Source organism: Aythya ferina, assembly GCF_964211825.1.
Source record: "Aythya ferina genome assembly, chromosome: 1".
NCBI classification, from domain to species: Eukaryota; Metazoa; Chordata; class Aves; order Anseriformes; family Anatidae; genus Aythya; species Aythya ferina.
Window position 1 is genome coordinate 63355185 of NC_140296.1, and position 17389 is coordinate 63372573.

The following is a 17389-nucleotide window of genomic DNA, read 5'->3' on the forward strand; positions in this document are numbered from 1 at the left end:
CCGCACAGCACAGAGCTCCTGGGGCTCAGGGGGAGCCTCCTGGGGGCGGCCGTTGCGGCCGTTACGCCCGTTGCAGCCCCACCCCCCTCTCGCGAGAGCGCTCACGTGACCCGCCGGTCATGTGACCCCGCGCAGCCGCCTCCCGCTGCCCCCCCCCCTCCGCCTCCTCCTGCTCCCGCAGCCGCTCCGCGCCCCTCGCCCCCCGCTCCCCGCTCCCGGCCATGGCGCGGCGGCTGCTGGCGGCGGCCGCTCTGCTGGGTAAGGGGGACGGGGCCCTAAAGACCCTAAGGGGGGAGGGTTCCACATCCCTCCCCACCGCTTTATGCCCTGAAATCGCAGGGGGAGGCGTTGCGGTGCAGAGGGGGACGCTGCCCTTGGAGGCACGGGTAACCTGCAGGCAGGCAGGGAGGGAAGAAGGGGCTCCCCTCGCCTCGCCTGGGCTCCTTCGCAGCCCTTCGGTCCTCTGGGTGAACGCCGATTTGGGTGAGATCGCGGGAGGCTTGAGGGTTATCGGGGTGGTATCAGAGAGATCAAGGTATCAAAGCGCTGCTCGGCAGTGCCTCGGGTTCAGGCAGCAGGCTGGGGTCTGCACGGATTGTCTCCCCTCGCCGTGGCTTATTTGCTGCTTCGGTTTCCCTTCGCCGTGAATAGCAAGTGCTGAGCTGGGTGTTTCTTCGTGTGTCAGCATGGAGTGTTTCCTGATGAGTTTCCTGGCTAATATAAGGAGCAAAGGGCTTGAGTTTTAGCGATAAATTCCGGGAATCTAAAGGAAACCAAGTGCTTTCCCCCAAATTAGCTGTAGCTTTTCGAAATACTGCGATCATGCTTGCCTGCTGTTGAGCACAACATGCTGCTTGTGCTGGGTCTCCAGCCCAGCAGACTCTCTTGTGCTCTCCCAGTGCTGGAGCACCAATAAGCCCTCCTCCTCACTGAAACATGAGCACAGCAGAGAAAACACGTCCAAAATCGAAGTGCAGTCAGGCATTGCTACATACTCCCTGATTCAGGATCAGAATAACGAAATATCTGGGATCTGGCAGGGAGGAGGGGGGGAGTTGAAGGTGCCATGATGCCATTTCAGGGTTGTTGACGCGTAATCCACGTGCTTCTATTGCACAACTTGCGTCTGAAGGGGAATTTCAAACTTTGCTACCAGCGTGTTGTGCTGCCTGTACTTGCATTGGATGTGCTGATTAGCAGCGCCCTGATAACAGGCCAGAATGCTTCTTGGAAACGGCAACTTAAAAGGATAAACCTGACTAATGAGTTCCAGCCGCTAAATAATGAGGTGTTTTACTGTTTTCCTGAGTCTTAGGGTTACCAGCTGTATGGAACTGAGACTCTGAAGTAGTTTTCATAAACTATAACCACTGCTGTGTTGTGCAACTTGCGGAATGTTGCCCTAGCAAACGCCGCACTTACCACTGTGCTTGCTTGACGGCTTCTTTAAGTGTATTGACACAGTCTCAAAGGACCTGAATTGGTGTGCTAGTGCCAGTCTGTCATCATGTGACAGGTTATGCAGCCTTGGCTTGTGCGGCTCTCCTGCCTGGCAGGGTAAAAACTCCACTGGCTCCCCATCGTGCTGCCTGAGACATGCCTTAGGTCCCTGTCCAGACCGGCTTTCAAGTTTCACTTTTTGCGTAACCTCTTTCCAGATTGTTCCCTAGTGAATAGAATGGTGGCTAATCAGTAGCAGATGATAAGCTGGAGAGTTTACTCTAGGTACGGGGGAGCCCTACTGAAAGGAGAGGGTGGGTATTTCATTGAGGAGCTATTTTTATTGCAGTGTAGCCTTTCCCATGTCTTCGAGAACTCGTTTCTCGTGCTAAAAAGGCATGCCTGCCTCTGCTTGTTTCAGCTGAACTGCAATGGTTTCTTTTCTCTCAAATCAGGCGTGATTTGGAAATTCTTTGAGAAAGATTAGTGAGATCCTGGATTTCCTGGTATTTATTCTCTTAAGCTTGGCAGGCGACCCTTTTGGGTGTGAGCGGCAGTAGTTACAGCAGCCATTTGAATGCTTCATTGCATTACCTGAATTCTAAGTTACAAGCCTACTTCTTTAAAATGCATCTTATGCTTTGGTAAATCAGGCCTTCATGTTTCTGGTGCATCTGACATTAAGATAAAGTGGTATCTTGTTCAATCCAAGCGTGACAGTTCCTCAGCCTTCCCTGCCACTTGGCAGCACGCCGCCTGCCAGCACTCTTTTCTCCGCTTCCAAGGGCGAGAGTGTAAGTAGCACCCTGCCAGTGCAGCACGGACAGTAGTCCTTGCTTTTAATGCAGTTCCTTTTCTTGGATTAACCTTCAGTGGTTTCTCATTTCTTAAATACACAGAGTTCAGTCTGTGTAATATTACATATGTTAATATGGTTTTACTTTCCCCGACAAGTGAGATCTATTCCCTTATTCTCAATAAGAATAGGAGGGTGGTTTACTGAGGCAAGACTATTCTTTTTTCCAGTTTCCTCATCTCCGAGGGGATTTAAGTTGTCAGTGTGGTGCTGTTTGGGGCTGTCAGCCCCAACACCTTGAAGGGGGTGTTAGTTGTGTGGTGTGAGACAGCAGTGTTAACCACAGAAAGTGCAAAATGAACTTGAGTGCTGGAAAGAGCCCAGCCATGGTGTATCAGCCCTCCCGGTGGACTCATGTAATCAGCTGCTGTAGAGCTATCCCAAGACTTCCTTCCTCTAGATTGTAAACCGTAAAGAAGCTTCATGTGACTGAACTTGATGCAGTTGTGCAATTGTCCGGCCAAATGGCAAGTGTACAGCGGCAAAATATCCTTTTCTTTATAACGCTTTGTGCTTTGGTGTTTATAAAGAGAGAGGTCGTTCACCTGCGCACTTGGATTGAGAAACAAAATGCTTACTGCCCTAATAATGTAAATCAACAGTATTAAAAATACCATCTAAGGTCATGTGAATCCATCCCTGTAAGTTGGCAAGGATGCATCTTCTGGGGTTGGATCTGGAGTTTGATAGCTCATCTTCCCTACCAAGGTACCCACCAATCTTGAATTAAGCTCTGGTCCGGCTTTTTGTCACTGTGCTTGTATTCAGGCGTGTCCCAACAGCAACTGAGATGTGAGCCCAGCCTTATCTCTTCTTGATATGCTTTTGATATCTTGTGCTCAGTCTTTTGAGTCTACCGGTGACAGGTAAATGCTAACTCAGTTTTATGAAGACCATCTTGTCTGAGGCCAAGTGGGTCATGGATCAGATCTGTCAAGGGATTTATTGCTTTTGTTTGTTCCTCAGAAACATAAGGGGGTTAATGAATAGTATGATCTTTAAATATATATGTGTGTGTGTATATATATATATATGTGTGTATATATATATAAGTTTTTGGGTTTTGTACAGTCCCAAGGTAGTGTAGATCCTGGATCCTAAGCAAGTGATCTTGCATTCTCTTCCAAGAAAGGACTTGTACAAGGTGTCTATCTGGGAGTGGTGCTTAAATTGGAAGACATGATTAGAGGAGAGAAGCAAAACACCTCAGGGTTTTTTCCCATTCTGGCACAGACGCTAGGAGTCTGAAGCACCAGGGTCACCATTTTGCTCGCAAAATGGCACTGAGGTGACAGGATCCTTCTGAACCAGCCAAGTGAGTAAATTACTGGGGCACTTCCACTCATGTGTACAGTGAGAAGTAAACCTTTTGGGAAGACCCAGCATGGCTTTGCTTTTTGGATCACCGCCCTGGGGGTAGCGGCGCTCCCTGTGGTGGCGCTGAGGGCCTGACGCCATGGATACAAAATGGCCGCCAGGCACCTGCTGCACAGGCACCCCTGGCACTGGGGCCTGGTGGCTCCTCACAGAGGGAGGCAGGACAATATTTATGCAGAAAACACAAATACAGTAACAAAAAACAACATATAAGTAGCTTTCATGCTTGAGATCCTTTTTGTCCGATGGTTTTAGAAAAAACTCAGAGATGGTAAATGATTAACTATTGTAACCGAAGTCCTCTCTGCAAGCAGCTAGCGTAAACAATTGGCATTAATACATGCATGCTTTTTTTTTAGAGCAAAATAAAACATTCATCTTTTTCCCTTGATAGGTTTCCATTATAAGGGAGAGTAGCCTAAGGGTAGTTGCGCTTGACTAACAGGATATAAATCATAAAAAGCTTGAAACCTGAAAGCATCTTGGTCTGGTCAACAGAGGGGAATCCTGGCTTTCTATGAACAATATTCAAAAGGGCTCAGATTTAAGATTGTTCAGATATGCCAGATTGTTTTGCTAGCTTCACAGTTCTCAGTTTAAAACAAATTTAACTTTTTTTTTTTTTTTGTGTGTGGTAGATGAGTTTAAGATAAATTGTTGTATGACCAAGGAAGTTTTAGTTTTCTTTGACTTGTTGATTATTGGAGTGTTATTAAGCTCTGTGTTGTGTTTTTTTATTTAGGTGTGTTAAAGATGGATGCTGGATTTTAAGCAATGTATCTATCTAGTTGTTCCTTAAACAGTTTTTCCTTCAATCTTCCTTGCATGACAATATAACCTCAGAAATGAGGTGTAGAGGGATCGGTTACCTTACCATTTTCAGGTGAAAATGTGCAGCTGGAATAAATGTGTGAGGGAACCTTTTTTTTTTTTTTTTTTTTACAAACCTGTTGGAATCCAAAGGAACCATCTGAACAAAGTGAGATTTCTGTGATGCTGCTACATCCTTGGTGATTCTCCTGCTAGATGATATAACATACTATTTCCAGCTGAATGAATAATGAATGTCAGAAAACTTTTTGCTATTGAAAAGCCTGGGATCTATTCAGCTGTGTAAATCAAGTACTGCCATGGCTCTGGCACAGTAAGATGCTGTAGTTTATTAAGAAGAGCATTTAAAGTTTGAAGACACTGGAGGCTGTATCAGTTTTTGTGGTAAACAGCAAAGAATGGTACCATTATGAGAAGTACAAGCAATATTCTCAATTTGTAGATACGCTGTGACAACACTGACCGTTACGTTATATAACTTAATTAGAAATATTCCCAGGACAGATTGATTCAACATCAGTTTGCTTTCTGTATTCTTGACATTTTGACTGCAGACTCTTATTGTTTGTGGGCTGGAGATGATTCATACATTAATCACTGGTCGGCACTGAAGCAGCCTTCTCAAACTCAGCAGCTGCTTTCCTCCCAAACCCGGCAAGCTGTTCTGCTGCTTTAAGCTGGCTGGCTGGAGCGAAGAGTAGGCAGGAACGTCTTGCCTTCAGTACCTTGCTTTGCTCTTCTGTGGCTTTGCTAATTTTTCAGTGCTCCTCTATTGCTCACACAGTTTGTTCTGTATGCTTCTCCATCCCCACCCCCAGGACGATGGCAGTGGATTACACTGCCTGCTCTGATCGCCGTCCTCGTGAACGCCAATTTACTTGCAGGGAAGCAGCCCTGTTTTGCCACTTCATTGAGGATAGCTTGGTGTCTCATGCCTGACGCATGTCTCATCACTCTGACACTGCAAATCCAGCGGCTGCCTAACATTTCTGGAGGGGGAATGGGGTTTTAGTGTTTATTCCACGCTAACCAGACAGGGTTTCGTATTGTGGTGTGAACTTAACCTTGCATAATCCTAGTAGCTGTGTAGGTGGTATTCTTAATATTTGCTCAAACCACTTGTTCTCTATTACTTAAACTTGCCGAGGGTAATTTGTCAGCTGTTCATTCCCAGAATCTCTGTTCCATTCAGTGATTTCTGTGGTACCTTTGCATTGTCTTTTGTTGTTCTCTGAATCATCTGTAATGGGCAGGACTCTCATATTTTCCTTTAGGACAGCAAGTTTTTCTTAATGCTGTTTTTCAGTCTTCTCTTTGCCCTGTAATTCTCTCCTAAACTTTTTTCATTCTGTAGTGCCTATTACTCATTTTTAGTTCTAAAATCACCAAAGTTTGTGTTTGTTTTTTTTTTTTTAGTAGCCATAAAATGGAATCAGCATGCATACTGAAGGTTTTCATTCTGTTGCAGTTTCCATTGGTAGTATTAGCTAATTAGCTAATTTTGGTCGCCTTTGATGCTGGGGGAGATGTATGTCCCTTGCTGGAGATGAAGGAAACTGTTGCTGGGGGGAAGCAAGCAGGGCAAATGCTTTCTGAAATTGTTCCCACTGTGTTCCTACAACTGAAGTGCCTTGTGCCTGAGTGTAACTGTGACAAAAGTCCAGTTTTTCCTAATAATTGTCACAATGCAATTGTGTACATGTTGCTTTTGTGGCAAAAAGTTCTGAAGTTGGGATTTGCTTTTGAAAAGCCTCTTGAGGGTTGGGAAGCTAGCTAATGGATAATCCCTCACATGGATCTTTTTGCTGTGTCAGCAGTCGAGTGGATTAGCGTGTTTGACTCTTTAAAGCTTATTTGCTTGTGATAAATGGAGTGGTTTGTGCCTTGTAACTGCTCTTTTTAAGGTTTTCTGCGAGGTGACAAACATGCTAGCAGGAAAATGGCGCAGGCTTTTTGTGGTGAGGTTTGTTTCAGATGTGTGGGGACAAAACAAGAATCGGAAACAGAAAATGCTTTACAATACAGAATGTGAGCACCTTGGTATGAGTACAGATGCAAGAGCGCTCTCTGCTTGGCACTTGCTGCAGACAAAGCAAGGGAAAACCAGTGCTCAGGCTGAATGCAGCCTGCTAGCAGGGATGATGCCACGCTTCTCCAGCCACATGGCTTTACCCTGCTCAGGGAGGAAGCCCCGCTTTTCTCAGCGCTTGGTCTGAGATGAGCTTAAACCAGGCAGGAAAACAACCTCCGTCTGAGCCAAGGTCGCGGCCCCCGGCCTCCTCTCAAGCGCGGGGAGCGTGAGGACAGTCAAGAGACGCTCTCCTGGCAAGGGTGGCATGCTCTGTCACGCTATTTTTGGCCGGAGCTCCAAAACATCTGCAGTCAGTCCAAGCCTTCTAAATGCTGCATTCAGCGCGTGTGCGGCCGAGCGTCCTGGTACAGCGGGAGTGGAGGCAGCGCGGCGTGCTGCGGGGGGAGGCTGAGTGCTGGAGTCTGACCTGTTAAGTCAGCTCTGGCTGCAGCTTGCAAAATAGTTGCTGTGTAGGACGAATGAGGAGCTGCTGTCTCGAGCAGCAGGGCTGGTACGGTGGTTACAGGTTTTTCTTATGCTCTGAGGAGCTCTCGTGTCAATAGTTTGGGTGGTTTTGTCATTTTCTAAATGGGCTGTTAAATATATCCTGTGCTAGTGATGTTAAGGCTAGCAAGTAGACTTCACAAACGTTTCCAAACTCAACTGCTGTTCAGGATATTCTCCCAAAACATAGAGCTGTACATATTTGTCTCATTGTTTTAGTTGAAAAACTAAATTTAATGTGATGCCAAGCTAACTCCTTGTCGCTCTTACCAGGCTTTTTGCAGGTCTCCTCTTCGTTTGATGTGAAAGATTCAACTGGCAAAGTCTGCATAATTGCTAACCTGACAGCAGCCTTCACAGTGGAATACAAAAGCAATGGGCAAAAACAGGTAATGGGAGGAGCTCGCTGCTTGTCTCTAACACGCATTTATAAAACTTGGGGTGTTTTTGCACCTCTGCAGGACTGAAACAAATGTTGAACAAATATTTAAGCCAGAAAAACTGCTTCTGCAGACATTCCGTCCTTCCAGTCACGTTGCATCAACTTTTCCTTTATTACTGACGCTTCCTGTAATTATACAGCAGGACTGAAGCTGCCCGAAGCCACCACGAGTGATACATGTGAAATTTTGTCTGGAATTTGACACGAGTCCTGTTGGTAGCTATAATGGCTTTCATTGTGACTGTAAAGGATAAAACACTGCCCGTCTCTCTTTGGTGAACTTGGTCACTGCAGCTTACTTATACGGGCTGCCTCTGAACAGAAATGGCCATTGGCATCTAGCTTTGAAGCTTCCCTGCAACCTGTGACCTGCTTAGCATATCTCTGTAAATCTCAGTGTATCTTCAGACCAGTGCAGTGCTTACAGGTTTTTATCAGCGAGTCTGTAACTGGAAAGTTAAGAATCTTTATTTACAAATACTCTGCTTTTCAATTCGCTGTTTTTTCCCATCTTTACTACTAGACAGAACTGTGGATTATTTATAACCTTATTGCAGTTGCCTGTTTTAAGGCACTCTTGTTAAAATTACCTTTTTCTAGTCATCGTAGTGTGAGATTAAAACATCCAGTTGCTTTGCCAGTGCTTACACTCGCTGTGTGTGATTTGAGCAGAGCTGAGTTGTATAGTTGACTTTTTCAGTGCTGATGGTCTGAAATCCTGCTGATACTGGGTTTGCATTCAGAGGTAACTGCTTTCATCACGTGCTTTGGTCTGTTTCTTCTTGTTGAGCAGTCAGCTCATGCTTTCCAGCAAGCATTCTGTTTGTCCTCAGGTACCAAGTTCCTTGTTAATGTATAATAAATACAAAAGAATTGGAGCCAAACTGTGTATGCTGTACCATTTGCTTTTGTTCTGACTCATTTGTACTGCAAGAAGCAAAGGGTAAATTCTCTTTTCCACACGCCTGGAGTTTACCAGATTAGATTTGCCTAGTACAGATTCACCTGCAAATTCCTAGCCCTAGCTTAAAGGGAAAGTCTTTGAGGACATACCATTTTGTCCTCAGCTGTCCTCAATTTTCTGACAAATGTTCTTAGAAACACTGAGTGCCAGTGACATGCTACTTGCTATATACAGGTAGGTAAATAGACATAGCATAAGAGTGTCAGCTGTATGCTTTGTAGCAGGTTCACAGGATATTTAAAAAGCAGTAAGGAAAAGTTATTACATTATCCCATTTATACATTATATTGCATGTTGTTTTATTTACTTTTACAGTTTGCACACTTCTTTCTTCCACAAAATGCCACAACGCAGCCACACAGCTCCTGTGGTGATGGCAACACATCTAACCCAATTCTAGCATTGAGTTTTGGAGCAGGACACTTGTTACGCCTGAATTTCTCAAAAACTGTGGATAAGTACCAAGTGGAACAGCTAACTTTCCGTTACAACCTGTCAGATACAACTTTATTCCATAATTCAACTGAAGGTAAACTTCCTGCTCTCATTGTGTCACCCTTCCGGATGTAACACGGATTTTTCTGTAAAAACTGTTACCTACTGATGCAATATGATCTTTCCACAGGAAAAGTGATGGAAGCATCACAAAAATCTGTTATTCAGGCACATCTGGACACAGAATACAGATGCATCAACTCCAAGCACATCCTTATGAAGCATGTGAACATTACTTTTAGCAATGTGACTTTGGAAGCCTTCCCCACAAACGGCACTTTCAGCAGAAACAGTAAGTATCTTGTAGCAGAAAATGTACTTGGGGAACTATCTTTCTAATAATTTTTTTTTTTTTGAAGTCCTGATTTATCATACTTAGGCAGCTGTAGGCTGGACCTGAAGCTCTGATAGCTCTGTAGCAGAATCTTCTGCAATGTACAGGCCTCGGATTTTCTCTGAGGGTGTCAGTGTCCATGACTGGAAGATGGTGCACCATGTTCCCAAGGATGTTGTACAGGCTTTAGGGAACATTCCTTCTGCTCGTGATTGTTCAGGGGTGTAAAGACCTGCTGCAGTAGGTCAGCTGGATGGATGGATGGCCAAAATCTTGGTTTGAGAAATATCTGATTACTGTACGGTTACGCTACCAAAGTGATTTGAACCAGTTACTGTGCTCTGGGGAAAATTAATGACAGAGTGGAGGACAGCAGCGAACTGCTCCGTAGGGAGCAGATACTGAACAATTCCTACAGGAAGTTTTACATAAGCTGTAAAAATTATGTTTACTCAGCCTCAGTCAGAATGACTTTTTGTCCTGGTTGCTTGCATTGAAAGGCCTTTCAGAATTTCACTTCTGTAATGATTAGAAGTCAGGCTACTTCATGGTGTTTTCACGGTGCTGTTTCTGTGGCAAAGTTCTTCAGTTCGTGTTTCTTCATGTTTGTCCGAGGCATTTTAGGAAGCGGTAAGTCTTGCTGGGGCAAGTAAGAAGTCTTCTCAGGGTAATGTGAAACTTTTCTTTCTTAGGCTGTTAATCCCATTTATACACTTGATAAATTGAAATTAATCTTAAAACTAGGGTAGACAGTGCTGGCATCCTATGGATTCATTGAAAAGCTGCATTCTATGGGAGTATCCTTGTCCCATCTCTGAGAAATACTTTGCTTGATGCATGATAATGCAGTTCTTTTATGGCTGCCTCAAGTTACTGCCGCAGGTTTCAGTGTATTATCATTCTCCTGATCAGGTTTTTCCCTTTAATGAACTAGTTTTCCAGCAAAAAAAAAACGGACCTATATTTATAATTTTAGAAAAGTTTCTATTACTCCAGTCTTCAGAGTAATCTCTTTTTTTTTTTTTAAGTGCCTGGATCCAGTTATCCGGGTGTACTGGATAAATACGGAAGGTGATCACTTATGAGCTGGCTTTAACATGATATTAAGGAAAAAGTGTTTTTATTTTTGAATCTCTAGGAAACTGCAGTAAAATCTCCTTACTGCCTAATACTTCTCAGCACCACTTATCTGTCCTTACAGTCCTTTGGTTGAGCTGTAAGACAATACTGCGTTATTTGGGGCGGATGTTCCTTCTGGAACACAAGTTTATCAACATTTGTTTTAGTTTCTATTCCTAATTGATTCCTTTTCCGTTTTTAGGTTCTCCTAATGTCTGTTTGCCAGGCTCACTTCCTCAGGGTTGCTTTCCTCCATCCTGTGGTATCACTGTCTTGATGAAGCTGTCCTTAGAAAAGACACGTGATCCTATGATCTGGGGATAGATGCTTTAGTTTGAGTTCAAGCTCTGTTTTGTCTTTCTATTTCCACATTACTATTACTTATGTTGCCATGCTCGTTTTTATCATTTGATTAACTTACTCCCTTGTTTTTTATTATTCTCGAGACTGTACCCATTTTTTTGTATTTTTCCACTCTTCCTGCATAATGAGCATCTCCTCCCATTTTATTGTTAATTCAGGTGGTTAAAGAAATCTTACTTTATCAGTTTTTAAATCTTGGTCCTGAAAATACCTTGTTCTTTCCAGATAAGTTCATTCTTTCCACCCTTTTGAGCTTAAGACTTCCCCTATCCTCTTGGCAGCTAGTTCTTGATAAACTTTAGATCTAGAATTCTCCCTTAACTTTTTCTTAACCTGCAGCTCTTTCATTAGAGGGTATTTCTGCTGGTGATCTGGGTAAGGTTCTCTGAAGGGGAGAAAAGTCAGTATTCAATGCATCTGTGCCTCACTAGCAGCGGTAACTTCTGGCAGTTACTGCAATGATTATCTGCAGCTCTGAAGAAAAGAGGAGGTTTGGATTTTATCTGTTAGTATTGTTGTCAGCTGCTTTTCTGTAGCCCTCAGAAAAAGACATGAGGGTATCTTATCTCCACGTCTGTCTTGCAGAGTTGGTAGGAGCTGTGCTGTGAGTTCAGTAAAAATACTGTATCAAAACTCCACCCAGTGCAGACTCTCACTTGAAGTGAGGTGGAGGTTTCTGCCAGCTGCAGTAAGAGGTGGTACATGGTGTATGTTGAGGCCTTGCAGATGGAGAGAAATCCTGCATTGAAGTACCAATCAAAGTGACTGGTTTATTTGCTAGGAAATTATCACATTCTGGGACCTGAGAAGTATCTGTTAAGTCTACAGAAGGTAGAGTCACTCCTCCACTCATCCACCTTCTTTTTGCACTTCCACCTTTCAGAAATGGAGTACAAATAGGAAAATGTGCTGTGCTGGAGTCTGTATGAGTTCAGAAGGTGTGATTGGAGTTCCTCTTTCCGAGCCATAATCAGAAGTTAAGCTGCTGTACAGAGGCTATTTGGTAGTTATCTGGTATCTGCAAGATATAGATGGCATTTTAGAACCAGGCCTTTTGAGAAATTGTGTCAAAATTGAGCTGATTTATAGCACAGTCACACTTGCTGTCATCCTTATAAAGTTACAAGTTATCCCTGAAATAGGGAGATGACCTTGGCTTGGAACAGGGAAGCCTGTGCCACAGCAGTGTCTTTGCTGCGACCTTTGGTTTTGGCTTAGATCTTCAGTGCAGGAGCCTTCTTGGCTCTCACAACGTGTTGAGATCTTGCTGCCAGGTATTTGTGAATGCTCTGGCAAATGAAGCCACTGTTCCTTTTGCTTTGGAAGCTGGTGCTGAGACTGGATGGAAAGAAAAGGCAGGCAGCCTTGTAGCTCAGGTGGCAGGTAGCTCGTCATGCAGAACTGGAGAGGGTGGGCATAAAATCCCAAATGGAAAGTATATACCAGAACACTTGCCGTCAGAAACAGGGCCTGAAGTCATGTTGTTAAGGATAAAAGAGCCATAGCATTGCTCTGATAACGGGCCCAGTGGTATTTTAATGCTACTGTGGGTGTTGCCAAAATAATGAAGTAGGGCCCTCGTGACCTGGTAGTGTACTGGGGGGGAAAGGAGGGAATGAGGACTGCGTATTTCCTGGGAGACTGCTTAATACTGAGCACAGGAACTGCTCCCCTGCTGCTAGCACAGAGTGCCCGAAAGGGGGAGTCACTTGAGCCTTGCTGTGACTGTACAGCAGGAAGGCTGGCTCTGAGCATATGAATCTTATTTATCCTGATGCGATTGTGAAGCAAAATGAGAAATGAATAAAAGCAGATGCAGGCACCATGAACTTCTACAAATAACAACAGAGGTGGCATTTCCATGTGTGATATTTTAAGTTTCTTAAATTTCACAGCAAGAGTTCCAGCAATGCTTCGCTGTTGTTTCTCAGCTTTTATTGTCTTCCCTTAGGAAATGCTACTTGAAATTGCGTCTTCCTTTCCCTGGAGGATTATAAAGGTAGATCATCCCGTGCCTTTGTTTGACTGTCTGTTTTCCTTTCTCTCCAGTGACAGAATGCTCTGAAGATATGGTTTCTACTACCACGGTAGTACCAACAACTCCTAAACAGACAACTGCTAAACACACTACCAGCCAGGTTCCTACAGCTAGCCCAGCGCCCACTGCGCTGCCTCCAAACCCTGCAGTTGGTAGATACAACGTGACCGGCACAAATGGAACCTGTGTGCTTGCCTCCATGGGGCTACAGCTTAATATCACCTATCAAAAAAAAGATGAAAAGGTACACTTTTCTTCAAGATCTTAGGATTCCTTCTTTGGCGAAGACTTGCTGAATTATTACAGGCTGTTTTCTGTAAAAAGCTTGATTCTTTGTAGTGTTCATCCACACCTGTCCTCTATTTGAATTGTTTAGCTTGGTTTAGACTAGTGGTTACTCAAACAGTTGTATTCTACTGAAAGTGGTCGTTAAAGTAGTTTTTTCTATTAAGAGGACTAAACTTGCCTGTCAAATCCAGTTAGTGTAAATGGTCATGCCACAAAAGCAGTTAAAAAAATCATAAAGATCTGAATAGAGGGAGCTCTATACCAAAGATGCCATCTAAACATGATGTGCAAGCTGTTAATTACAGGAATCTGGCCTGAAGTACCCAAATGAAAGTGGGGAATGACTGTTAGAGTCAGAAATATTCCTACTGTATCAATGTACAGACTTGACAAATTCTTAGGGGACTCAAACACTTGCGAAAGACTAACTTAATTTCCAGTCAACATCAAAGAGTGCTGGGATTAACTGCAGTGCCTAAGAGCTACTTAAATAATGGCTGTTCTCATATCTGAGGTAATGTGAATGACCATGGGCAAACAAATTGTGGCCACTTTTGTGTAGTTTAAGTTGGATCCCAGTGATAAAAGGGCCTGCTGTGAGGAGGGTGGCGTCTGTTTAGGATTTAGGAGCTTCGTACTGCACAAGAATATACTGCATTTACTTATGACTGAGAGGTAAAAGCCCTGATTGCTGACATGCTGCTGCACACTAAGTAGATGGTTGATGGCAGCTGTGTTTAAGCCACCTTAATTGTATGGAATTCCCAAAGCTGCTTCCTGCACATTCCAGCACAGCTCGACTGCCTAATTTCTGATTCCTCGACCGGTGAGGAGGTGCCATCCTTGCAGACATTTCCCTTGATTGCTTCTACATCACGTTGAAGCAGTGTTTTATAGCTTGTTGCTCCCTCTGCAGTGGTGGTTACTGATGTTTTCCTCGTGCTGCCAGGAGCAAAGAAGGTTAGCCTGGAGAAAGCAGCAGGTTATCAGCAGCTGGGGCTGCAGGGAGCTTCTTTAGGGATGCAAAGATGTGCTTTGCTCTTGGTGCCAGCGTGGTAGCTCTGGTGCAGCTTATACTGGGTCTAATTTACATTACATATCTGCCTCTTTGCATGTGAAATAGGCAGGGAAATGAAGCATCATATACGTGTGAGTACAGGCAAACTAGGAGTTGCCTGACCACGTGGTGGTGTATTAGTTGCTTGAAGGACAGCTGTTGTAATCAATCTTCTCTCCTAGATGGGGTTAGACTTGCTGAATTTCATACCACACAACACAACTGCTTCTGGAAAATGTGACAACACGTCTGCCTTCCTGAATCTGACCTTTGAGAAAACAAAGATCATCTTCCACTTCGTATTGGTAAGGATCCATAGACAAAGCATGGAGGGTTGGCAGTTCTTTTGATGCAGGAAAATTAATGTGGGCAAGTACTAGAGCAGAAAATCTATCTGTGGGAAGGGGAATGAGTAAAATGCCTTTGGTTTTAATACTTTAATGCTCCATTTGATGATCTCTGGATTGATCAAATTTGTTGCCTTGACCTGTTACTTCCCTGTAGCACGGGTGGGATTACTGCTCTTACAGCAGAGCTGGGACTTCTGCCTTTGGGGTGGATGTGAGGTCAGTCTGAGGAGCAGCAGCCTGCATTTCTCTGCCCCCCCTCCCCACCAGCAGCCTTCCCTAAGGTGCACACCCTCGGTAGCCTTTTCTCTCTAAAAATAAGCCCTTTGGATGCTAGCATCCCAGTTGTGGACTGTCCTTTGAATGCACGCACAAATGAACCCTAACATCAACATCTTGTTGTACATCATTATTTTAAATTAGAACTAATGGTCTCCCTTTTTTTTTTTTAAGAATGCAAGTAGTGACAAATTCTTCCTGCAAGGTGTGAGTGTCAGCACGACTCTGCCTTCTGAGGCAAAAGGTAGGGCCTTTCAGGAAGCTTACGTTCAGTGACTACTTCAATAAACATTACGGGTTGCCTGCATTAAAAAAAAACATTAGAAATGGGGTAAATGCCTTGAATTTCAAGCTCAAGAGGATGAATTTGAAGCTCAATGACCTTGCAGCTCCTGCTTTTCGGGATTCTGTAATAAGACTTTCTCTTACGCAGCTCCAATATTTGAAGCCTCAAACAACAGCATGAGCGAACTGAGAGCTACGGTAGGGAACTCCTACAAGTGCAGTGCCGAGGAGAATCTCCAGGTCACAGACAAAGCCCTCGTCAACGTGTTCAATGTTCAGGTCCAGGTTTTCAAGGTCGATGGAGACAAATTTGGGGCAGGTAAGTGGTTTACATTACAGGAGGGCAGATGGAGGGAATGACACTAAGGTTTGTGAACTGCATATTTGGTGTAAATTTAATAGTCTGTAGTCAAAAGACAACTCTGTAGGTGCTGTGCTTAGTCTCTGCACGCCCTATTGCAGGCGTTGTGGGGGTTGATAAGATGTCTGAATTGAGGCGAGTGTAAAAAGCAGCTTTGAAATGACTAGGACTTGTTACTTATGGTCTAGAGAAGAGTCATGGAAGAGCAGGAGATGGGGTTCTGGAAATACCTGCCTGTCGGTGGACTAGTGCCTAACAGTAATCTCTCTTTCTCTTCAGTGGAAGAATGTCAGCTGGATGAGAACAACATGCTGATCCCTATAATAGTCGGTGCAGCCCTTGCTGGTCTTGTTCTAATCGTCCTGATCGCTTATTTGAGCGGCAGGAGGAGGAGCCATGCTGGATATCAAACAATTTAATGACTTGCACTAAAATCCAGCGTAGATGAAAAGCAATTGCAAGAAGCTAGAGAAAAAAAAAATACCTATCTCCCCTGAGCTAAGATTGATATTGTAAGGGAACACCTTTTCTTGCAAATTGCTTCTTAAAGTCTGCTTTATTAAACGTGAAATCATCTTGCAGCATTTAACTATGCACAGAAATAACTTCTGAAAATTCTGGTGTTTAATTTTGCTAACTAGTTTAAATATTTACCCACTTAGAAACCAGCTAAAAGTTGTTTGTTTGTTTTTTTTTAAAGGGTGCTTTTTTTTGGAATTGGCATAAGGTAATGTCAGTGTAAAGATTCCAGAGAGGGATGTTGCTAATTTACTTTGACTCAATTGCAGAACTCTTTAACAAAGGGAAAACGTTCATTTTTGGTACTGCTGCCATCCAGTGATGATGTTAATTATACTGATGATGCGTTTAAGGAAATCCAGTAACAACTGACAGAATGGAAATTTCTCTAAACTCCACCTTGTCTACTAGGTGTGTATTTTTTATTACTAAGCTTTAAACACGATGCCTGGCATATGCAGGGTGTGAACGCAATACGCAAACCTTACAGGAACTCTTTATGATTGGACAGCTCCCCTGTTTGATATTTTTGATGCTACGCCAGCTTGTGAGGAGCCGGCGCTTTTTTAAAAATGGGTGTTATTTTTATTTACATTTTTTTGTAAAGTGATTTCAGTCTCTTCTGTTGGAAGGTCCAGAGAGATCCTGTTACTGCACATGTGTACAATATAGGTCTCAATCTGCTGATTCTCTTGCTTTAAACTTGGCTGGGGGGTTGTACACTTCAAGGATCAGTTCTTATGTATGCATTGCCTGTAACAATGCTAATAAAGACACTTTTTTTCTGTAAATCCTTGTGTTGCTGATCACTTCTTAAAACAGTTGACTGGTAAGTGCTGTAGTCTTGGCTCTGTTTCTGAAGTTTTAAGCTATCCTTAGTATGGGATTGTTAAAAGTTCATTTATTTTTTCCTCTGGCAGAAAAAAATAACTTGTGTGAGGTTTAACTGCACCTCTCTTTCTCCCAAAGCCGAGCTCCAGTGAGGCTTTGCACAGAGCAGCTGCCTTCTGATGGTGAAGGCTGGCATGCTCTGGACCTCTGCCCAGCTACCCTCAAGGGACTAGAAAACGATGGATTTCACCCATGGTGAAACAAACTCTCAGTTCCTGATAGCTGCTGCCATACTGAAGGGATGCCACTGGCCTTAGAACTGAGCAGTGCAGATGAAAAGTAGCATCTCCTAGCATACAGGATGGGATAGCACAGCATCATAGTGTTGGGTAGCCACACAAAGACTTTTAAAGCACTATTACTCACTTTGTTTGTTTGTTTTTCCTTTGTGAGGAATGAAATAAGCTCCCTGTGCAGCAAAACAAACCCACTAACTTCCTTACTAAAGATCAGTCTTGCAGCAGAGGCTGAAAAGAAGTGTGGTACAAGGTGAGGCTTTCCACACTAGTTTAACAGGAGAAAAGGTGA

General features: G+C 43.7%; 1 protein-coding gene across 1 annotated transcript; it reads left to right on the forward strand.

Annotated features, from left to right (window-relative positions):
* The first annotated feature begins 93 nt into the window (after positions 1-93).
* LAMP1 (lysosomal associated membrane protein 1) lies at positions 94-16761 on the forward strand. The gene is made up of 9 exons (XM_084495379.1): positions 94-258; positions 7353-7468; positions 8801-9014; positions 9111-9272; positions 12846-13078; positions 14362-14484; positions 14980-15049; positions 15239-15409; positions 15731-16761. The coding sequence occupies exons 1-9, from the start codon at positions 222-224 to the stop codon at positions 15868-15870; spliced, it is 1266 nt and encodes a 421-aa protein (XP_084351505.1). The 5' UTR covers positions 94-221; the 3' UTR covers positions 15871-16761.
* Positions 16762-17389: the final 628 nt, after the last annotated feature.

Bases quoted from the DNA above. Each gene is read 5' to 3' on its own strand.
- LAMP1 (XM_084495379.1), top strand. From the start codon at position 222: ATGGCGCGGCGGCTGCTGGCGGCGGCCGCTCTGCTGG. The intron at 13,079-14,361 runs GTACACTTTTCT...CTTCTCTCCTAG, and splicing joins ATCAAAAAAAAGATGAAAAG to ATGGGGTTAGACTTGCTGAA. The intron at 15,050-15,238 runs GTAGGGCCTTTC...TCTCTTACGCAG, and splicing joins TCTGCCTTCTGAGGCAAAAG to CTCCAATATTTGAAGCCTCA.